Raw genomic sequence first — 22,044 nt, forward strand, 5'->3', positions numbered from 1 at the left:
GGTTGATCGATAGAATCTAGCACTCGGCAGGTATTTGCTAGGGGAGAGGAGGATTGAGTAACTGAAGTAAAACTAGTGATCTGATTGACTGTCTAGTAGACTNTTGGGTTTCCTCTAGTTCTATCTACTTAGCTGATCTACTACTATATATATTTGACTATATCAGATTCTAGAAGAATCTGCCACGTAATAGCTTGCGTAATCTTTAGCGTAATAGATATCTGTTTGATCGATCAGATGTATGTTGATCGATTATTACAGTCTTTTATCACAGTCTTGGCAGACTAATGATAGAATCTAGGTTTTAGCCAAGCACCCGGATTCTGCTAGAGATCAGCTGACTAGCTTATATCTCTAACAGAGTTTACTTAAAAACCATACATCTAAAAGATCTAGATCCTTTTTAGGCTTAGGTAATAACCAGAAGAGTATAGCGGCTTTTACTAGGGCTATTTTTGAAGAGTGGCAAGCTATTCCACAACAGGATATAGATAATTGTATTTTATCTCTACCTAGGCGTTGGCAAGCTGCAGTAGAAGCTAAGGGCTGGTACACTAAATATTAGCTTCTATTCTTAGCGAGGAATAAATATACTCTAAAAAATCAGACTCTTCTATATATCACGTGATCTAACTAGTAAAGGTATACTATAACAGTCAGAGCTTAGAGATTAAAGATAGATCTATAATATATATTAGACTTGGACCCTTTTATATAAAAACAATAGAGTAATCTAGATATTATGTTTAGATTTATTCAAGCTTCTAGTTTGGGGATTTTAGTTCGCTCAGGGCTGCTGACTAAGCAAATACTGGGTCCACCATGCCAAACTAGCAGATCTTGGCTTTCTAGATCTGCAATTCGTTTATTTTTAGCTATCTTTTCCAGCTATATATTACAGTTTTAAAATAACCACTTTTTTAGTGACGTTTTTTTCGTGTCACCCCTCTGTATTATAACTTAAATTACTACCTTACTACGTCTCTTATATTAATTATACATAACACTATAGTTTTTAGCTCACTTATTAACTATATTAAAAGCTTTATTATAGCTATTATACAGAACTTTGAGTAGTAGTAAGTAATTATAATTGATAAGTAAGACCTCTTATAAACTATTAATTTTATACTCTATAATACTATAAAGCTTACTATAATTTTATTAGTATAGTATACGCTTAGTACTTTACTTATGGTATAAAGGCTTAAGCTATATAGCTTTATAAGCTATTGCTTTATAGGCTATAACTTTATAAACAGTAGCTTTATAAAAAGTAGCTTTATAGAAAGTAGCTTTATAAGTAAAGGCGTTACTTAATAACTTTAGTTTTAACTTAGAATCAGTATAACGTGGTTCACAAGTAAGTCGCTAACCTAAGCGAGTCGCTAACGCCCCACTACCACATCTATATTAACACGTTATTATAGTTTTTTATTATAGTTAATAAACTATTGTAATATACTAAATTTATAATTAGAATTGCTACTATTACTTACACTATTTATCTTGACTACGTAGGTACAAGCGTTGTGTCTAGTCTACTTACAACGCTTGCACTACCACTCTCCTTGCACCCTCTTTAACGCACTTTTACTATTACTACAACTACTACTTACCTATTTAGCTAATACTTTTTATACTTTACTTATAGTAATAGTCTCTTCTATCTATATATATTGCTACTTATAGCTTTTACGCTTATTTAACTTATTAAGAGCTATTTAAAGCGTACCTATTTCTTCTATTATAAGCGTTATTTTATATACTATTTACTAGGCCCTCTTACTTAGCTATATAATCTACTTAGTAAAGAGATTAGTAAAAGACCTATAGCGTTTTCTTACGCTCTCTTAAATAAGACTAATTTAAGACTTAACTTCGCGCGCGTTGCGTAGTGTCTGTGCCTACTAGGTAGCTACCTATTATAGTAATTATATAAGTGTCTACACTACTATATTAAGCTTAGATAGCATAGCCTATAGGTTGTATAGGACTAGACTAGCGCCTCTAAAGCTAGCTTAGATATTCTCCTTTATAATAGACTGCTTAAAAGTAGTCTTAAAGGCTAGTAAAAAGGTCTTTTTACTAATATAGTAGGTGCAGTTACGTGCTAAGCCTAAAATAGAGTTGCTATACTTGCGCTTTAATAGCGAGAAGTAGGCAACGTTAAGGGGCTATAATAGGTAAGATAAGTGCGTAGGTATATAGAGAAGTATAATATTCTTCTCCTTGCAAAGATCTTAGAAATTAATAGAGTAGTAGCTCTTATAGCTATTAATGACAAGTAGTTAATACCTACCTATAGTAGAGCTCTCTATATAGGTATTAAAGTGCTCTAACTAAGTAAAACTAAGCTAATTATTTGTTTAGCTATTAAAACTAACTTTAAGAACTTAGTTAGTAAGCAAAATCTTAAACTAGACGTTAATAAGCACCTTACCTATAAAGATAATAAAGAGTAGTATTTAGCAACCTAACGCGCCTACGCCTTAGATTATTGTAACCTACTTATAGTTACTTAGCTATATCTACTTTTTTTTCTATATTCTTTTAATCCTATAATAACTAACTATAATAAAATCTTACTTATTATAAAGCTAGTTTTATTAAAGTTATAGATATTATTATCTATAATACCCTACTTCTACCTTATTACCTAGACTAAGTTAAACTAGCGCTAGATAGCTACTAGATTCTTATAGGCAGCTTACTAGTAATTATAAGAATAGCTTTAGCGCGTACGAAGCTTAGAAGTCTACTCAATAAAGTTATTAACCTAGTTCTTACTAATAACGTTGCTACTACGCTCTTTTAATATTTTATAAGCTATTACTTAGATATCAAGCATTATAAGCGCAAATTCTTATATAGACTTTTTAAAAATACGCTTAACTATAGCCTCCTCTTTTAGCTTATTTGGACGCTTTAATTTTAGCTTATATTTGCATTAAGGGCGCTTTCTAGTTCATTAATTAGATAGAGTTCTTTATAAGACGTTATAGATAGTAGTAGTATAGTTTATACTCTAAATATATTATAACTAAACATTAAAAAGAGTAAGTTAATAGTAAGATTTACAATATATTAATAGATAGTTATGTTATTAAGACATCACGCGTTATAGTAATAAAGTTAATAGGCTAGTAGGGCGTTAGTGACTTAGGTTAGCAACTTACTTGTGAACTACGTTATAAGTAGTAAGCAATATAATAAAACGTAAAATTAATAAAGTTTTTAGTATATTTTAATAATTTCTATGCGTTATATATTATAGGTTAAAATAGCTTAGAGGCTACCTAGCTCGCCTAAAATATAGCACTAGCGCTTTCTACTCAATAGGTATTATTTAGCTACTTAGTAAGTTATAAAAAAAAGCTAAGTTATTTAATTATAGTGCTAACTCTATAGAGTTTAAATGACGCGCCCCTAATGTAGACCCTAGCTTTGAGGTGGGTGAGATAGCTATTAGTGGTGGGTTGTTTAACTATTGCCATGTTAATCACTGCACAATTCCTGCTAGAGATGCAGCGTGAGCAGTATAAAGCCTCTCTCCCCCACGCCCGTCTCTCCAATGGTGCACCCAGCGAAATGCTCGTATCTGCCAAGTCATTCCATGCCACTAGAGTATTACCGACGGGCTCGTGTGCGGGAATCGCCTTTGCCTTGTAGATGCAGGTAGCAGTAGCCTCATGGTGACTTTGTTGAGATCTGCTCTAGTCCCTTGAGGATCGTCTACCCCGGATTCCCTTTGTGCCTGTTTCCCTATATAGCGCCTCCTGACATGCCCTGTCGCATGTCGAGGGCTGAGGTGGAGGGGGGTTGTTTGAACATGGATACCGTGCAATCCCTCGGGCATTGCGTCACGGAAACTCTAGCCATGTGGCCAAAGCTCAAGCTGCTGCTTCCTGACAAACTGAACGCTTCACCACCTCAGTAGTGGCAGCAACGCGTGCCAACCAACCCTCACTTGGGAGCGCGTGCATCCTACATCCCACACGTGCTAGACTGGCTTTGACAGCCACCTCTGCCTTGTCGAACAAGAGTTCGCATTCGCAGCTACCCCACCATGCATGGCCTTCTGGAGCGCTCGCTACAGCTCCTCCACTCATTCCATCCCGCCAACTTTGGTGCGTATCTCTCGCCCACCAACACGTGTGATTTTCATCCGTTTTGACATGACATTTCCCATGTCAAGGATATCCACTGACTCTGACAAGGTGGTGCTTCTGGACCGCAGATTCCGCTTCACGCTACCCCTACTGCACAGTCTGCTGGTGTTCCAGACTATTTTGTCACCGATGACGGGCATTTCCAAGGCCCAACCCAGACGGGCGCTGCCCCGTTCCTTGCCCAGACCAACGCTGCGCCCTTTGCCGGTGTATCGTACATACCAAACACGCCGTTGGAGACGCAAATGCCTATTCCGGGTAACCCAGACAACAAGAATATCTTCCAGAGCCTGGCCAACCTGAGTCCCTACTTTCCTAATCCCCGCGGTTTCGGCGTCAAGGAATACCCGATTCCTCCGGGCACAAACGTAACATGGCTCAACATGGTCCATCGACATGGCAGTCGGTACCCCGAAGTCAGTGGTGATGCTGCCGAGCGTACTCTGGGCAAGAAGCTTGCAGATGCAGCTGGCAAATTTACTGGCCACGGTCCGCTTTCCTTCCTCAACGATTGGCAGTTTCTGCTCGGCGCTGAGATTCTGGTTCCCAACGGAAAATACGAACTCTTTCAGTCTGGTACTCTACACTACTATCAGTATGGTCACTTGTATCCCAACAATGGATCCAAGATTGTTGTAAGGAGCACTACGCAGCGCCGCATGACAGAATCGGCAGAATATTTTCTTGCCGGCTTCTTTGGGCTGGGTTGGACCCAGAATGCAACGCTGGAACTTGCCATTGAAGCACCAGGCTTCAACAATACGCTTGCTGGCTACAAGCAGTGCAATCATTCCAGCTGGCAGTCGAGCAAGGACGCGCTCATGGACTGGGTTGGTGTATATCTGCATGATGCCCACCAAAGAATCAAGAGCAATATTACTGGTGATCTGGACTGGACTCTGAAGGATACATGTAGGTTTTTCTCAACCAACCTGGGCCTGACTAATAGCCCCCAGATAACGCGCAAGCCCTATGCTCCTACGAAACAGTCTCGCTAGGATTCTCCCACTGGTGCGGCATCTTCACCTACGAAGAATGGCAAGGCTTCGAGTACTCTCTCGACATTGGCTTCCAAGCCGGCACAGGCTTTGCCTCGCCCGTTGGCCGCGCCATCGGCATAGGTATGTATAAATAGACCCCAAGTCATGATCCAACTAACCATATCGAATAGGCTACGTCGAAGAAGTCCTCGCCCGTATGCAACACCACGTCATCACTTCGCCCACGGCCCAAATCAACGTGACACTGGACAACAACACGGTCACATTTCCCATTGACCAAGCCCTCAACCTCGACTTCAGCCACGACGCCGGCATCCTCAGCATCCTCGTTGCCTTTGGCCTCACCCAGTTCAACGACTCCCTCCCCACAACCCACATCAAGCACGACCGTCAATTCATCCTCTCCCACCTCCAGCCTTTTGCCGGCCGCCTCGACATTGAAGTCATCAAGGCCCCTGCCCCTGTGAATCCCAAACGCACAAGCGCCGAGCACATTTACCTCGATGGGCCCCCGACAAGCTACGTCCATTTCATCCTCAACCAGAGGACTATTCCCCTGGGCAAAAGCCATGTCGAGTGCGGCCTTCGAGACGACGGATGGTGTGACATGGACACGTTTCTCCGCGTCATGCACAAGCAGATTGAGCTGGCTGATTACGACTATGCGTGCTTTGGCGACTATGAGAATCCAAGTTATGGTCATGTAACGGATGGAAGACCACCCAGGTAATTGACTCATGCATGACCCTGGCAATCAAAGGAGAACATGACGCCATCTTATAGGCTAGTTTGTTTGTTTGACACAAGCATCTACCTAGAATACACTGCACTTTCTATACATTACTCATCAATATCATAACACAAAAAAAACCTGAATGATATCTTCTTTGTCAAAATTCGACTTAAGTGTACACAAAATACAGGTTTCGCATGCTGTTCAGAAAACGCTCACAGCTGCCAACTCTATGCCTCTCTACACCTCCTTTGCCTTTCTCTCTCTCTCTCTCTCTCACCCCCTCACTCCCCCTTCCTTCTCGTCTCCTGACTAGTCTGCTTGCTTTATGAAAGCATCCTGCTCATGTCGTTCCGGATGCGGTTGTAGTCCAGCAGACCCTCAATCTGACCAACGGCTGAAATAGCCACGTCCTTGTCCCATAGTCTGTTGCGTGCAAACTGCATCACGTCCTTCTCCGTGATGCGGCCAACAACACGCTCAACCTCCTCGGGTGATAACCGGCGACCCGTCGTCACAATCTGGCGGCCAATGTCCTCGGCCACAGCAGTCGTGCCATCAAGCGCGAGAAGAATCGACGCCTTGAGTTGGGCCTTGGCACGCTCAACCTCGGCCGAAGTCACGTTCATCGAAAGGCGAGTCCACTCGCGGAGAGTGAAGTGGACAAGGTCATCAAGCTGCGTCAGGTTGGAGCTGTTAAGGTAGATACCCCAGAGACTAGCATATATTAGCCGCATTCCTATACTTGTTTTGCTTTTTCATATCGCAACTTACCCAGTGTCAGAGTAGCTGGTGGAGAAGCTCATGAAGCTGTTGGCCAAACCGTGCTGCGAGACAAAGTTACTGAGCTTGCTGCCAAGGTAGTCCGAGGTACCCATGGCGCGGTCCCAGTTACCGACAATAGCCTGTGTTACCAGTGCGGTGAAGTAGTCGGGGTCGCTCCAGCTGACACCCTCCACGGCAATGGCAATGTTGGCGGTGCCCATGGTGTCGTCACGGAGACGGACCTCGGATCCAACAAAGTCGGGCTTCTGCTTCTGCTCAGCAGCGATCGACTTTGACGAGTAGTCCTGGGGCTCCGAGGGGAGGTTGGCAAAGTACTTCTCGGCAAGGTCGACGAGCTGCTCGTGGGGGATGCCGCCGGCACCGACGAGGACCATGCGGTCGGCAGTGTAGTTGGTCTTGATGTAGTTCTCGAGGTCGGCGCGCTGGATGCTCTGGATGTTCTCCTTGGGTCCGAGAATGGTGCGGCCGAGGGGCTGGCCCTGGAAAGCCGTGGCGTGGAGGTGGTCGAACACAACCTCCTCGAGCTGCTTGTCCACCTCTTCCTGCTCGCGGAGAATGACATCGCGCTCGCGCTCAATGGCGGCGGGCTCGAGCTTGGAGTTTTGCAGAATGTCTGAGAGGATGTCGACGGCGGCGGGGACGTCGTTGTTGAAGGCCTTGGCGTAATAGACGGTGTTTTCACGCTGTCACGTCATCAATATCCGTCGTGTAGATGCGTCTCTTTCGGGCGCACGTACCGAGGTGTAGGCGTTCAGGTGGCCGCCCATGTTCTCAATCTCGAGTTCCAATTGCTGCTGAGTGCGCTTCTGGGTTCCCTGTCGTCTCTACATCAGCATTCCTGTCGCCCCGCACTGCCATTGGCTGCCAGCCGCGTGTCCGTACCTTGAAAGCAAGATGCTCCAGGAAGTGTGCAGTTCCATTGGTCTTGTCCGTCTCTGCGCGGCTTCCTGCGTCGATCCACACACCGACGGTCGAAGTCTGGGCCCACGGGGAGTGCTCGGTAGCAATCTGCACACTGGGGTCAATTGCAGTCCTGACGGATCACAGCGTGTGTGGCATACCGTGAAGCCGTTTTTGAGCGTGGTCGACTCGGTCTTTGCGCCATAGGAAATGGGTGTGGCCAGGCCTCGTGTCAAAGGCGACTGTCTCGATGACTTGACGGCGCTGATGGCGGAGCGAGAGCGCATGCTCTGCTGCAGGTTGAGTGCGAGCCGCCGGGAAGCCATTGCGTCTGCTCGCTGGGTGCGGGGGACGATGGGAGATGGGGCGGTGATGGGGGGGTTTGGGGTTGAGATTCGTCGAGCTGCAGCTTGGCCTAGGTTGAGGTTGATTGACGTTCGAAATCTGCTGTCACGGGACTTCCCGGGTTCCACCGCTGGCCAATGAGCGCTACAGGGACGTCAGCAGTGCTCATCCGAGGCATTGTCGTCAACATCTGTTCGCCGTTCCGACATATCGTCTTGCAACCTCCCACTGCCTCTGCCCACGCCTGTGCCTCTCCAACCACTGCAATGGCTTCCATGATGCGTCCCACTCTCTTCAGGCAGGCCTGCGCCCAGCCCACAGCCTCGCAGCGCATGCTGTCGACAGCCACCTCCACCATGAACCGCCCGCTTGCCCAGCAGCTGCGACCAGCTTTCCAGCGCTCGGCCATTCCCCAGTCCACCCGCGTCGCCGCCTTCCACGCCACCCAGCGCAAGCAGATCTTGCCCCCGCTTCCCCAGAAGATTGTCGGAACCGCCAACGACCCCGTGCCTGTGCCCGCGCCAGACTATACGCATGGCAGCTATCACTGGAGTTTTGAGAGGTATGGCAGTCGACTTGTTTGGGAGAATTTGGACATGTGCAAGAGGAGGGCTGAAACGTTTGCGCTGTATACTACACGAACACCCGCTGACAGTGGTCTAGGATCATCTCCGCTGGTCTGGTTCCCTTGACCATTGCACCCTTCGCCGCTGGATCGCTCAACCCCATTACCGACTCAATTCTCTGCGCACTCCTCGTCGTACACTCGCACATTGGCTTCGAGTATGTAGAGCCCATTACAAGCACACATCCACTACCGACATGTGTGGACTAACATATCCAGGGCATGCATTATTGACTACTTCCCTAAGAAGCGTGTCCCCCTCGTCCGCAACCTCTCCATGTGGGCTCTCCGTATCGGAACCGTCACTCTGGGTATTGCCCTCTACTCGTTTGAGACCAACGACGTCGGCATTACCGAGGCTATTGCCAGGCTGTGGCACGCATAAAGTGGGGGTTGGGGACTGTACATCAAAAATACACAGGTTGTATAACGTTTCTTGCTTAGAATATAAGTACACAATGTTCATATGGTTGCCACATTTTGCTCGTGAAGTTTTTGCGCCTCTGATACTGGAGTCTCTTCTATGATCTGGCTCTTTCAGCTGCCGCCAATGTCCCAGGGCCCCTGTGCCCCTCACTATGAAATGCGCCAGTGCGCAACACGAACCTATCAAATCCGTTACCAGACTCTAGTACCCCAAGTTTCCACAGACAGTTTCCCGACACATCTTGAGGCCGTGTGATAATCATGTGAAAGGCACAGCTGAGCTGTCGACGCCAGAACGACCATGCCAAGGCATGGACGAACATGACTTGTGAGAACAAGCAGCACCGCATACTCAATATTTCAATCAACTCATGTTACTTCATTGTACTTGTACGTCTGTCTGCCATGGCAGGATATCCAAGCACGTCACTCAGTCTTCAGCATATCAGTCACAGTGCGAGTACATACTCATCTACACAGTATCAATTCTTTTAGCTCATCACTCACTTGATAGGATATTTGCAACGATTTGTTATTGTTTACTGTAGGTTGAAAGAAGGGAATAGTGTTTAATTACAAGTCTGTTGAGGGGACTCTTTGTAACGGCCAAGTCAGGAGTAACTATACTACCTAGACGTGCCAACAACCAAGTCGATATCATCATCTAAGTCTTGGACTGACGGAAATCATGAATGGTGACGAACATACAAGCGGGGACTGGATATGACGCATGTTTGTGGGGCTGGGATGACTTTGGAAAATAGTTGGGCGCATGAAGTGTAGAGAGGTTAAGAATTTGGAGTCTAATAAAGCGCTCCCGGCCAGAAGCCCCATGGATATACCTGTCATGCGACTAGAAAACGATGACCAAGGCATCATTGATTCTTACCAAGATACACCGTGCCATTAATCCCGGTCATTTTTGCGTCTGATATATTTTTTCGACTTTATGCCTTGGGCTCGGCGGGGGCCTCACTGCTCTCAGCCTTGGGCGCGTCGGTGGCAGGCTCGGCGGCGGGTGCGTCACCAGAGGGCTCGGCCTCGGAAGATGTCCAGAGGGTCTGAAGTGAATTAGCACGTGTACGCTTATCCAAGCGCCTGCTGAAAACGTACCAGGTTGTCCCTGAGGAGCTGCATGATGAGGGTAGAGTCCTTGTAGCTCTCCTCAGACAGGGTGTCGAGCTCTGTGTTGCGATTAGCTTGGTCTTTGAGGATGTGCGCATCTTGCACCTACCAGCAATGGCATCGTCGAAAGCCTGCTTGGCCAATTGGCAAGCCTGGTCGGGCGAGTTGAGGATCTCGTAGTAGAAGACGGAGAAGTTCAGGGCAAGTCCGAGGCGGATGGGGTGGGTGGGGGCAAGGCTGGAGGCAGCGACCTCGGTGGCGGCCTTGTAGGCCTCAAGAGACTTGTCGGCAGAGGTCTTGCGCTTGTCGCCAACGGCAAACTCGGCAAGGTAGCGGTGGTAGTCACCCTTCCTGTTCAAGGACACAATCGTCAGCAGGTGCCCAAAAGTGGTCCATGTTGTGCGTCTTACATCTTGTGGTAGAAGACCTTGGACTCGCCGCTCTCAGCAGAGGGGATGAGGTGTCCGTCAAGGCACTCGAGAATGTCCTCGCAGATCTTGGCCAGCTCGGCCTCGATCTTCTGGCGGTACTCCTTGATAAGGTTGACCTGGGCCTCGTTGCCCTTGGACTCCTCCTTCTGCTCGATCGAGGTGACGATTCTCCAGGACGCGCGGCGAGCACCGATGACGTTCTTGTAGGCAACGGAAAGGAGATTTCGCTCCTCGACGGAGAGTTCCTGGTCCGCAGAGGCAACGGCCTTCATGTTCTCAACCATCTCTGCCGCAGGCGATTAGCTTGTGAAGTCGCGGCCCCGTGCAGGTGCGCTTACCCTCATAACGCTCGGCCTGCTCGGCCAGCTTGGCCAGGTACACGGAGTCTTCGTAACCCATTGTGATGTCTAGTCTAAATGCATGGCTGTTAGCTAACGCGGACCGGGCTAGAGCGCGGAAAGAGCGCAATCAGAACGCTATCGTCATGGCCGAGCGGCAAGCCCCTCAGTGTGCGCTGCTGCCATGGTGGAGCACACCGCTTGGATGCCGCCGCCGCTGCGTGCTGCTCTCTGCATGTCGTGGTGAGGGCGCGGACGAGGCGGCAAGTGGAGCTGTGGCAATTGCCTGCGTAGCCTTTGCACCTAACGGCGGTGGGCGCAAAGAGGGGCGGCTCAACCTGTCACCCACGGCTCTCCAAGGAGAGCGCCGCGACAGCACCGCCGCGACGACAACCATGGCGAGAGCGGTGGAGCGGACGGGCTGCGTGGCTGCGTGCAGATGACGGGCACGGCGGGTGTCGTCGTTGTCGTCGTCGGGGCGGCAAAGGGCGCAAATTGCAGCTGTCGACGGGCCTGGGGGGGGATGACGAAATGCGGTGACTGACTTACAAGGAGAGAAGAGATAGAGAAGAGATAGAGCAGAGGGAGAGCAGGTGTTTGGGGTGTTGGGGCGGTGGTGGTGGTGGTAAGGCGACGATGAGGGTGCGGACGAGAAGACGGTGTGCAGGAGTCGTAGTCAAGGGCGACTTTGGGTTGAGTTATCAGAGGAGGGGACTTTGGAGGCAGAGAGAACCCGACTCGGCTTGGCGTCGATCACGCCTGCCTGTCCTTGGTCGTTTCACACGGCCCAGAACAGGCGCGACCTTTCACTTTGGCCTCTCTGGACGGGCGAGGCAGCGCCCGTCACCGCCAGAGCGCCCGTTGCCTGTTGCCCGCCGCCCAGCTGCCCGCCTGGTGCTGCCGCCGTCTTCTTCTCTCTGGCCTCTCTGCCCCCGTGTGCGCCCCCGTGCGAGGTGCGTGCGAGGCCGACACGGCTGCCCCACAGCACACGCCCGCCATGACAGGTCCACGGCCGTCCGTCGACGCTACAGCGAGCACTGGGCATCGCCTTTGCTCCTGGGAGGCGTGCATTGGCCCTGGCCTGCCCGCTGAACGCCAGAACGGCCGCGTCGCTGCATACATCATGGGGGGCGGCGGGCGGCTTCACGACAGTCGTGGCAGGCCGGTGACATGCTCTGGCCGTGGGCGCAGTGCCCGCCTGCAGCCACACGCACTGCGCCCTCGAGGCTGGCGCGACACATAGGCGGTGTTTGGCCTGGCGCCGTCTTGTTAGCTGGACGCTGCAGTGGATGCTCGTGGCCATGTTGTGTATACGCGCTGCGTGGCATGCTCGACATGTTCATGCACGCCCTTCGCCGTGGTCGCCTGAAGCCCGTATCCGCTCAATCAGGGTCCAGATGGGCGTCTGGCCTGAGCCTTGCCCAAGACAAGCCGCCGTCACGTGCTTTCCATTGGCCGATGACGCACATGTCCAAGCTCCGCCAGGCGCCAATTGCAGTCACTCCACCTCGACTCAGCTGGCCCATCAATTGCATTCACCCCCCACGCCAAACACTCCTCACCCTCTCAATTCCACCCCTCCCTCACCCAGTCCTGCACAATGCTTCGCACTTCCATCATCAAGAGCGCGCGCGCAATCGCCGCCCCCCGCTACTTCTCCGCGTCTGCTCTGCGCCTAACAGAGGGAGCTACCGGCTCTGGGGCCTCAAGACCCACGGGCATGGCTGGCGGGTATGCAAACCCGAATCTGTGCTGACAAAGCTTGCAACTGGTGCTGACGGGGTTCTTAGTGACGCCTTTACCAAGCGCGAGGCTGCCGCCGAGGAGCTCTACATCCGTCAAGAGGAGAAGGCCAAGTAGGTGCATCCCGGGACCGCCAGCAACACCATTCGCAAACTACACATCGGCGGGATAGTCTTCGGGGTTGGAGGGCATGTTGCTGACTGTCTGCAGGCTTCTGGGCATCAAGGAGAAGCTCCGACAGCAAAAGAAGCACATGGACGAGCTGGAAAAGCACATGTCAGTAATCCGTGATATCTCTGGGTGAAAGCACATCCAGACTGACCGCTACACAGTGACGATGTCATCAAGGAATCTGAGGCTTCCGGCCAAGGCGAGCAGAAGTAACCGCATTTCTAGTGCTGCCAACGGACATCCCATGTCGGCAACCCATGCGTTGTAATGAATGAAAAGCAAAATCTACTCAATCACGTTCTCCCGCCTCCCGCTTCACTATCAGTCTTTCTATATTTGACCTCGATCATCGCCGTTACTATCCGTTTTTGATTCTCACCCCTCATTGTGGCTACAAGCAGACTGCACGTGTCTGCACAGGCTGGGGTCTTTTCTTGGCATACGCATATGACAAAAAGTAGGGCTGAAGGACGCGCAAGGCAAACCCAGACTAGCCCACCGCATGTACGACACTATCTGCCCTTAGCGGCCAAACCCCGTCTCACCAAGCTTGCAATTTGCGGTTAGACGCTGTCAGTGTCAGACTACTGCTAAAGTTTGGTGGCTGGTTGATGTGCGCCACTCACGAAATTAGATAGGTGAAACATGTTACCAGCGACCGTCAATGCAAAGACTCCGAGATCCGCCCGGAGGATCAAGCAGATCTACCCAAGGCAACGCTCGTGCTCGCACCCGATTGCTACCTGACGCTTCCTCGCTGTACTAAACGTTGACCACGGCGCATCTTCGCATTTGACCAAGCCTACCAGCCTTCAACACTAGGTCTAGCAATGTACGCTGGGCTTGCGCGAGTTTTCCACCAATTTCGGCCCATGGACGATGCCGATGCCGTATTCATCCACATGGTATTCACATTCCTATGACGCCACAACCGCGTCTCAGTCTACGCAATGCTCGCTCGCCCCTGCACACCTACAACTTTGACACGGCTGCAGATTGAGAACTCTTAGAAGCCGAGCCGTCCGCACCTTCGTCATTGTCGGGCCATCCTGAACGCCTCCGGTATTAACATTCACAGGGGGTTTTGCTTTTGTGCAAAAAACAGGTACCGAGATCGCCAAGATTCTGTACAACAGGGGCCTCCATACCAAACCGGAACGTCCACGTTACGACCAATGTCAGGGCAGCTACGTAGTTAGCTACAAGTACCCTGATCGCGCTATAAGCACAAGCATTCCTGTCTCGGGTAGGCTATCATTACAGCCATGCTGCGTCCTTATTCGCCAGAACCCACCGACCTTATACTTGTCTTGGCCATGCCAGTTATCTCCCCCACACACATATGCTAGGCAAGGCAATGCATGCTTCTTTTTACAAGTCAACCCATGCTGTGGCAATGCGCCTCTTCAGTCTTTCCCTTGCCGAGTTCGGTGAAAACGTCATTTCTATCATGGCCTGGACGCTGATACGGGGACCCTGGAACTGTTGCGCCATTTGTTGCGCTCATCGGCGAATGAGACAATCTAGAGGGGTTGGTTGAGGGCTGCAGGAGATGATTCCGAGCTACATGAGGTAGTTAGGAGGCTTATTCAAGGCCTCGTTCATGTTCGTAGCTACAACATAAAGATCGGCGGTGTTCCCTTTCGTTGAACAGCCCACATACAATCAGCTACTTTTACTATTACCAGCCTAATCACCACACACCTCCAAGTCTCGGCCACTCGCATCGCCAAGCATATACCTTCATGTCGCAACTGAACAGTCCCCCGGTCCACAACTATGGCCAGCATCTTTCTGACGGTCCAATAATGGAGTCTCCTGGGGTACTACCTGGGCGCGGATCCAGTGAGTCTCGGCGCGAGCTTCTACATTCACCACCTCAATCTCATCCAGCACCTTTCGACTTTCACTTTGAACCCGAAACACCAACTGCTCCTCCAAACCAAGCGCGAAGCTCCGCAAGCACGCCTATACGTCCTCGAAGGGTATCCCAGACTATGCCTTTTCCTCCCTCGGTTCATCCAACAGCCTCTATAGAAGAGAGCCCACAAGAAATGCAGGACCCTCGAATGTCCCATATGTATCAAAATCGCAACAGCAGAATGCACTCACGCCCTCCGGCTTCGTACACCAATTTTGCAGAGCGAAACTCACGCTATGGCCCGGTACGCAGGCCCAGCGTGGATCCGTACTCGCACCCGGCCTATGTGGACACGCCGCCCAAGCCAAACTACGAAATGTACTACCCATACTACACAGAGTCGCCTGCTCGCTACCCTGCCATGTGGACTACAAGTGGGGGTAAATCGTACCCACCCATTGATCCAAGGCCCGAGAACATTATCAGGCTGCCTTGGATGATCTGGATGGGAAGTCATGCCAAGAACCGTAAGTTGTCTCCCCTTTTTGAAAGCCTCACATAGAGTATCTCTTGACTCATCCTAACCAAACGAATAGACTTTGTAGCGTTCGTTGGCGAGTTTGTGGGAACCACCATGTTCCTCTTTTTTGCCTTTTCCGGCACTCAAGTCGCCAACATCAGGTCTGCTGCAGCACCGCAGTCCAACACCACAACCAACGAGGCGGCCGGTTTCTCACCTATTGTGCTTCTGTACATTGCTCTCGTCTTTGCCTTCTCCCTCATGGTCAACGTATGGGTCTTTTTCCGTATTTCTGGTGGCCTGTTCAACCCCGCCGTGACCTTTGCCATGCTGCTCTGCCGCGCCCTGAGTCCCATCCGCGCCTTCCTACTGGTATCAGCGCAGATTGGTGGAAGCATATTCTCTAGTTTTCTAGTCAAGGTGCTGTTCCCTACAAACTTCAACGTACGAACTACGCTGGGTGAAGGCACGAGCTTGGCCCAGGGAACAATGATTGAAGCTATACTCACGGCAGAACTCGTCTTCACCATTTTTATGCTGGCAAAGGAAAAGCATAAAGGTATGTTTTGAAGTGCCGCCTTCCTGCACTCAGAGCCTTGATACTGACATACGCTGCTAGCAACCTTTATCGCACCCGTAGGCATCGGCCTCGCGCTCTTCATCGGCGAACTAGTAGGCGTCTACTACACGGGAGGCTCGCTGAACCCCGCACGTTCGTTCGGTCCCTGTGTCGTAACCGGTGTCTTTGACAACGACCACTGGATCTACTGGGTTGGACCGGGCATCGGCGCCATCCTGGCCGTCATCTTCTACCAGTTCATCAAGATCCTCGAGTACGAAGTCGCGAACCCAGGCCAAGACGATGACGGATCCGATCATCACGACACGAGAGAAGAATTCGAGAAGAGAGAAGGTAGTCAGGACCCTGAAATGGGGTACGGGCCTACGCCAACGGCCACGCCAGTGCACATACCCGGTCAGGGTCCTGTTCCTCCTCCGCCTGCGATGCCCGTGGCGCATAGTCTGAGCGGTGTGACAATGGGGGCTCCGAGCATGGCCAGCGGCGGCATGGCTAGACCCGTTAGCAAGAGGAGCATCGAGGGCCAGGGATTTGGCGGAAGAGGTGAACAGAGCTTAGGTTAAATTTTGACGATGACGCCCATAATGATGGCTGCTGTCAGATCACTGACAGATATGGAAGTAATGATGGAACGCAGTGGAATGCATACGGATACGAGAGCGAGTTTCAAGAGATGGAGCTCAGTAACGCAACGAGATATACGCAAACTTGGCCACGACATGTAGTATTCTACTTTGTACAACAAAGCAAAGAACCACGAAATATTTATATAGATAGATGATTAGCCTTGACAATTAACCCGACACACACGCATATACGCATAAACATGGACACAATTTCTCTCTCACACACTCTCTCCTACAATATCAATATATTCTTTTCCATATAAAACATGAAACACGATAATTTGAAAAAAAAACCCCCACCAGAACGGTTGATCTCTGTTCTTTTTGCTTTTTCAGTTTCAACAACATCAAACACGATTCCAGACACTCACGCCACCCTCCTTGCTCTTACAAACAAACATAGAAACAAAATTTATTATTCATTGTTTCTTCTCTCCATCTATCTGGGTTCTCTCTCTCTCTCTCTCTCGCACTTCTCCCATACATGCGTCATCAACCAAGCTGTGACGTCCGTAGCAAAGACAAGGAAAGTAGAGAAAGCCACACCAATCCTTCCTCATCCGCTAGATAGAAAGAAAGAAAGAAAGAAAGAAAAGACACACGATGAATACATACATATGCATGCACGTCCTAGGTGTACATGCACAAAGCAAGCCGGCACTCATAACACAAACACGATAAGACCATGGTTTGCCTTGAGCAAAACGAAACAAAAAGAAAGAAAAGACAAAAAAAGCAAAGAAGAAGAAGAAGAAGAAGAAGAAGAAGAAGAAGAAGAAGAAGAAAACGTACGATGGAACATGCGGAAATGGGGGAATAACACGGAAAAAGGCAGGGATGTTATTTACTAGGTGTTTGTAGACCGATGGCAGATGGCGTACATGAGGGAAGGGGGTATGGGTACGTAGGGACTTGGAAACATGAGGAAAAAAAAAGCCACCCGCAGCTATCCGGTGGCCCAGCCACACAGACAAGCTGCAAGCGCGTGTGCGTGTGCGTGTGCGTGTGCGTGTGCGTGTGCGTGTGCTTCAGGCATACCTACGTGGTCAACTGCCGAGAGATGGCATGGGGGCGTTGGTAAAATTAGTGGTATGACGGCATTCGATGCACAGTAGGTTGGACACGGGATCTGTCATGTTGCTTTTTTTTCAGTAGGAAAAGAACAAAACAAGAGAGGGCCAAGATACCGGCGTCACCGCTGCTGCTGTGGCTGATAATGATGATGATGATGATGATGATGATAACACATATGTGGGGTGCTGCATGCACATGTGCCGAGGGGAGAATGGTGTGGACGTGAGAGGCATGCGTGAAGTCAGACCGATGGAGGGCGTGTAAGAGGTACTTAGCGAGAGAGAGAGAGAGAGAGAGAAGATCAGGTATGCTCCCGACCAAAATGCATGTATACTATTTTTGGTACAATGCTGACAAAGTAAAAAGAAAAGAAAAGATAATGTAAATGCAGATGCGAATGTAATAACGAGAACGCTTCAATGCAGGAAGAAATAGCAGATACAATCAATCAGCTGCTCCAACATCAACAAACGAGACGCAATATTACAAGGCCCCAGTGGAATATACTATGTTTTTCCGCCCTGGTTTTTGATACATGGGGGAGAATGTGACGAGTAGGAGGAGAGTAGATGTCGTATTCTTTTATACTCATGGCCTGGTGTTGCCGGTAATAGGCAACTCGCCGCTTCTGATTTCACTCATGGCGTAGCCTGGTCGCCACGCAGGATGTATTTCACTGTTTCCTGTCTGACTCTCGGCAATCACAGTCGAGCGGGGAGTAGCTTCGACTATGTAACTTACGCCGTCTTCTGAGACGTAAGACGGTGGCCGGGGGCCCTCTGGGGCAGATGGCTCGGGTGCGGCAGCTTCTGGCTCAGGGCTATTGCGAGAACGCCGGCCACGTGACGTTACTCGTGGGTTGGCTTGGTCTACGCGTTGCCAATGGAGGAGATTTGGATCTGCGCGGACGCTGCTGCGCCAAAGGCCGTAGGCAGGTGGAGGAGGTGGTAGCATGTGTTTCTCCGAGTCGTCTGCGTTGCCGTCGCTTTCTAGAGCACCTTCGCTTTCTAGTGTGGCTTCTTCATCGCGCTGCAGGTGGACACGGATGGGTATGATGGGCTGAAAGCCCTCAGCACCAGACATGTTGGGCACAAAACGCTGCTCTTCGCTCGGGGGATTGAGCATGAGCATGCAGAGGCGGATGAGTGAGTGGCAGAAGAAGATTGTAATGGTGAGCAGCACCATGATGAAGAGGATGTGGATTTCTTGGCCCAGGTTCTTGTCAGTCAGGGCGAACGCCAGGTCTGGGGTCATGTTAGAATTTGTCATTTACCAAACATGGCGGTTGTAACTTACAAATAGACAGAATGGCGATCAGAAAGGTTCCAGAAATCACACAAGCAACCATCTTTCCCCGTGCAGCGGATCCTTTGACGTAGATTTGGGCAGTGCCTCGCTCGTCTCTTCTACGCACCCATTGTTCAGGGCGTTCAGTGCCGCGGGGATTTCTCCTTCGGCGCCGTCTACGTCGCCTTCCGTTCACTTCGTCTGCGAGTTCCCGAGTCTCTGGGTCCGCGGGGTTGCTTGAGTCATGTGGTAATTGCACGTCGGCCGGATGACGCGAATATAGTGTTGTTGGCTCCGGAGGGTCGTGAGACGGGGTAATAGCATCAATATACGAGCCTGCGGTGTGATGTGCCTGGGGAGGGGACAGTGGCAATGCTGAATTGCCCGAGCCGTGGGGAGCATCAAGGGAGACGTTTGAAGCATTTGGGTCAGGCGATTGCTGGCGGCTCCAGAATCCTCGAAACTGTATTTTCGGAGTGGTGTTGGTGTCGGTGGTGAGGGCTGGTGAATAGACGGAAGAGCCGTTGGGTAGTGAGTGTGTTGTTGCTGGAGAAGCGTCGACATGCTGGCCCTGGCGTGGCCGTGGCGACCAAGCAAAGAGTGGTGAGCGAAACATGGTCTTGTGTATATGGGCTCACGGGTTGCTGGGGGTCAGAGATGGAGAAATGCGGACCCCAAGTTCTATCTTGGGCACGCGCGGTTCCCTTATAGCAAAGGCGGCGGGCGGCGTCGAGACGGGAGCGGTTGATGGTGCTTGGATGTTATGCAACGCCTCGCGGGCGGGGGCGTTGACAGGACAGAAGGTGTGGAGTTTGTTCAGGATGGCTGGATCGGGCCCTTGGCTAGAGGCGTCCAAGAACATGCAGCGTGGGAACCGTTGGCTGGCCCTCGTGACGCCTAGCACAGTCGAAACAAGCCGTCGAGGGCGGCGAGGAGATGATATTAGGGAGATGCAAATAGCAAAGAGGCGGACAGGCTATCCAGAGCCACGGCGGCCATACGAAGGCAGAAGAAGGAAGAGAAGCGAAACAGGGAGAGGGCCAGCGCCGCTGCCAATTACCAGCGAGCGAGGGAGACGGGCGACACAGCCATAACAGTTGAGCGAGAGGAGCAGCTGTCGCACGCAGACATGGATGCGGACGGCCGCAACGGTCAGGATGGAGGGAGCATTGAGCGCCACGCGTTTTCGCGACGGGTCGTGTGTCAGAGTGCCATGAGTGCCATGAGTGCTGGGGTGAAACACGCCTCGCCGGTGCAGCAGCGATCCCAGCTGAGGGCGCGCACGGACCGCGTTCGCCGCCCCCAGGGCGAGTCGGCGCTGCCCGCGGCGCGGCGGCTGGGGAAAAGGGAAAAAGGGCGGCGCTGGGCGCTTGCCATTGGACACGGGGAACCTGAAGGCGGAGGGCGTTCCGCCCCGAGTCTCACACTCTATTTGTCTCCTGCGCAGCGCGGCGCTGACTTGGCGATTCCTAGTGGTGTCTGCGTCGTCGGACCGGAAGGTGGTGGTCGGAGAGCTGGGCAAGTGAAAGGCGGAGGCGAGGCAGCGTGGCCACGGGCTGCTGAGCGTGCGCGACGGGCGTGCAAAAGCGTGGAGAAAGGGCCGAGGCGGTTCCGGCGCCATGTCGCCGGTCACGAGAGGGCTGTTTGCAGAAGTGGACACGCCGGTGCGACAGTGGGCAGGGTTGTGCAGTCGCATGTACACAGGCCGGCACCGCGGCGGACAATGCAGCCAGGCGGCGGGCCACGGGCGCTGGGCGCTGGTCGCTGGGCGGGCGCTGGTCGTTGGGCGGGCGCGCGAGGCAGTGGGCGGGCAGCAGCGAGGGCGCAGCGTACTGTAGAGCCAGCAATCTACGCAGCGGGCATGTGGCTTGATGCAGCGTTCATGCTCTTTGATTGTGCGTGCTGGGCAGGCGGCGGCGGGCGAGGCAGCAGCGCGCGGCTTGGCCATGGGCGCGCCGTGATTGGCATGGGCGTTTCAGGCTGCGCGCGCGCCGGCAGGGCACCTAAACGCAACGTGCAGCCGCACCCGAGACGACTGGGCAAAAGAAATCAAACTTACAAATAGGCTCGCCTAGCGGGTGGAAGCGAACGTCATTGACGGCTCCTCGGTGCCCCGGCAGCTTGTGCAGCAGCTTTCCCGATCGCGTCTCCCACACGGCTACGCTCTGGTCGCCGCTGCCAGCTGCAATCCTGTCGCCCTTGACATCCCAGCAGGCCTTCAAAAGGTTGCGTTCTTGGCCCGTCGGCGCTCCGTCGTATGTTTGCACGTGTCGGTCGGCCGGCGCAAACGGCCGCACATCCCATGTCCTGACGGTCGAGTCGTGTGCGTTAGATAGTAGAGTCTGGTTGTCCGGGGACATCTGAAGCGAAGTGACCGTGTCTGTGTGGCCAATCAACGTGTATGTCACCGCCTGTTTCCGCAGGTCCCACACTTTGATGTCGTTGTCAATGCCTCCGGTGAACAGTTCGTTGCCAGCTTCGGCCAGACATATCGCCGTGATGGGGAAGTCGGTCGGGATAAACGTCACGGCATCTTTGCTTCTTGTGTCCCACATCTGTCGCCGCTGTTAGACCAGTTTCGTGCCTCGCCAACATGGCCAAGACTCACCCCAATATGGCCGTCGTCGGAACCGCTCACAAGCATCTCCTCTCCGCGCTTGCTCACGTCCATGCAGTTGATAACCTCCTCGTGACCCGGATGTCTTCGTATCCTCTCCCCAGTCTCAACGTCCCAACTTGCGAGGTGCATGTCTGCTGAGGCGGAGAAGAGGACTTTGGAGTCGCGCGACCAGTGTAGGTCGAGTACCGCCTGCTTGTGGCCAGTGAGGATTCCGTAGTTTTCGCAAGACCCGGAGCTGCGCCAAAGTACTATACGTAGTCAGCACATTTCTCCTCGCAAGAGCTGAGCCAGTTTGAGCATACGTATAGAGCGATCCATGGAGCCAGATGCTATGTATTGTCCAGTCGGGTCGAATCGTGCTGCAAATACCTCCCCAGAGTGGCCCGTCAACTCCATAACTGGCGATTGCAGTGCGCTCGAGCGCGAACCCTACAGCACCTGTCAGCGCACCGCAACCTTCAGCATTGCTACTTGTGCCAAAAAAAGGTCCTTGCTGGTAACATACCGCCTGTATGAGCGCGCCATTTGCGCCCGAGCCGCTGACTACAGCTACTGCAGAGCTTCCCCCAAGATTGGCATCCGACTTTGTGCGCTTGACCAGCTGGCTTGTGCCAAATGCCTCGTTGGCGGGTCGCTTCTCTCTAGACATGGTGGTGTACGTGTGCTGATGTGGGCTTCGT

The 22,044-nt window shown here is 51.4% G+C and overlaps 8 protein-coding genes across 8 annotated transcripts; 4 read left to right on the forward strand and 4 right to left on the reverse strand.

Annotated features, from left to right (window-relative positions):
• Positions 1 to 4,069: 4,069 nt before the first annotated feature.
• On the forward strand, positions 4,070 to 5,903 carry SETTUDRAFT_152582 (uncharacterized protein; the record flags this gene model as incomplete). The annotated part of the gene is made up of 4 exons (XM_008022487.1): positions 4,070 to 4,130; positions 4,221 to 5,084; positions 5,129 to 5,293; positions 5,344 to 5,903. The coding sequence occupies 4 exons, from the start codon at positions 4,070 to 4,072 to the stop codon at positions 5,901 to 5,903; spliced, it is 1,650 nt and encodes a 549-aa protein (XP_008020678.1).
• Positions 5,904 to 6,232: 329 nt separating this feature from the next.
• SETTUDRAFT_86594 (uncharacterized protein) lies at positions 6,233 to 7,918 on the reverse strand (the record flags this gene model as incomplete). Its single annotated transcript, XM_008022282.1, has 5 exons — positions 6,233 to 6,623; positions 6,681 to 7,375; positions 7,430 to 7,507; positions 7,575 to 7,700; positions 7,754 to 7,918. The coding sequence occupies 5 exons, from the start codon at positions 7,916 to 7,918 to the stop codon at positions 6,233 to 6,235; spliced, it is 1,455 nt and encodes a 484-aa protein (XP_008020473.1).
• A 258-nt stretch (positions 7,919 to 8,176) lies between these two features.
• SETTUDRAFT_162199 (uncharacterized protein) lies at positions 8,177 to 9,019 on the forward strand. Its single transcript, XM_008022488.1, has 3 exons — positions 8,177 to 8,499; positions 8,601 to 8,720; positions 8,782 to 9,019. Exons 1-3 carry the CDS (start codon positions 8,204 to 8,206, stop codon positions 8,945 to 8,947), a joined length of 582 nt encoding a protein of 193 aa, XP_008020679.1. The 5' UTR covers positions 8,177 to 8,203; the 3' UTR covers positions 8,948 to 9,019.
• Positions 9,020 to 9,935: 916 nt separating this feature from the next.
• Positions 9,936 to 10,943, reverse strand: SETTUDRAFT_30024 (uncharacterized protein; the record flags this gene model as incomplete). Its single annotated transcript, XM_008021989.1, has 5 exons — positions 9,936 to 10,049; positions 10,102 to 10,172; positions 10,223 to 10,464; positions 10,524 to 10,830; positions 10,883 to 10,943. The coding sequence occupies 5 exons, from the start codon at positions 10,941 to 10,943 to the stop codon at positions 9,936 to 9,938; spliced, it is 795 nt and encodes a 264-aa protein (XP_008020180.1).
• Positions 10,944 to 12,482: 1,539 nt separating this feature from the next.
• On the forward strand, positions 12,483 to 13,009 carry SETTUDRAFT_86593 (uncharacterized protein; the record flags this gene model as incomplete). Its single annotated transcript, XM_008022281.1, has 4 exons — positions 12,483 to 12,613; positions 12,673 to 12,738; positions 12,836 to 12,901; positions 12,958 to 13,009. The coding sequence occupies 4 exons, from the start codon at positions 12,483 to 12,485 to the stop codon at positions 13,007 to 13,009; spliced, it is 315 nt and encodes a 104-aa protein (XP_008020472.1).
• A 1,532-nt stretch (positions 13,010 to 14,541) lies between these two features.
• SETTUDRAFT_170389 (uncharacterized protein) lies at positions 14,542 to 16,505 on the forward strand (the record flags this gene model as incomplete). The annotated part of the gene is made up of 3 exons (XM_008022489.1): positions 14,542 to 15,184; positions 15,254 to 15,736; positions 15,797 to 16,505. 3 exons carry the CDS (start codon positions 14,542 to 14,544, stop codon positions 16,318 to 16,320), a joined length of 1,650 nt encoding a protein of 549 aa, XP_008020680.1. The 3' UTR covers positions 16,321 to 16,505.
• A 1,501-nt stretch (positions 16,506 to 18,006) lies between these two features.
• On the reverse strand, positions 18,007 to 19,360 carry SETTUDRAFT_133135 (uncharacterized protein; the record flags this gene model as incomplete). Its single annotated transcript, XM_008022490.1, has 2 exons — positions 18,007 to 18,701; positions 18,754 to 19,360. 2 exons carry the CDS (start codon positions 19,358 to 19,360, stop codon positions 18,046 to 18,048), a joined length of 1,263 nt encoding a protein of 420 aa, XP_008020681.1. The 3' UTR covers positions 18,007 to 18,045.
• A 1,387-nt stretch (positions 19,361 to 20,747) lies between these two features.
• Positions 20,748 to 22,013, reverse strand: SETTUDRAFT_152589 (uncharacterized protein; the record flags this gene model as incomplete). Its single annotated transcript, XM_008022491.1, has 5 exons — positions 20,748 to 20,779; positions 20,804 to 21,299; positions 21,353 to 21,612; positions 21,667 to 21,793; positions 21,870 to 22,013. The coding sequence occupies 5 exons, from the start codon at positions 22,011 to 22,013 to the stop codon at positions 20,748 to 20,750; spliced, it is 1,059 nt and encodes a 352-aa protein (XP_008020682.1).
• Positions 22,014 to 22,044: the final 31 nt, after the last annotated feature.

Source organism: Exserohilum turcica (assembly GCF_000359705.1).
Source record: "Exserohilum turcica Et28A unplaced genomic scaffold SETTUscaffold_1, whole genome shotgun sequence".
Classification (NCBI taxonomy): Eukaryota; Fungi; Ascomycota; class Dothideomycetes; order Pleosporales; family Pleosporaceae; genus Exserohilum; species Exserohilum turcicum.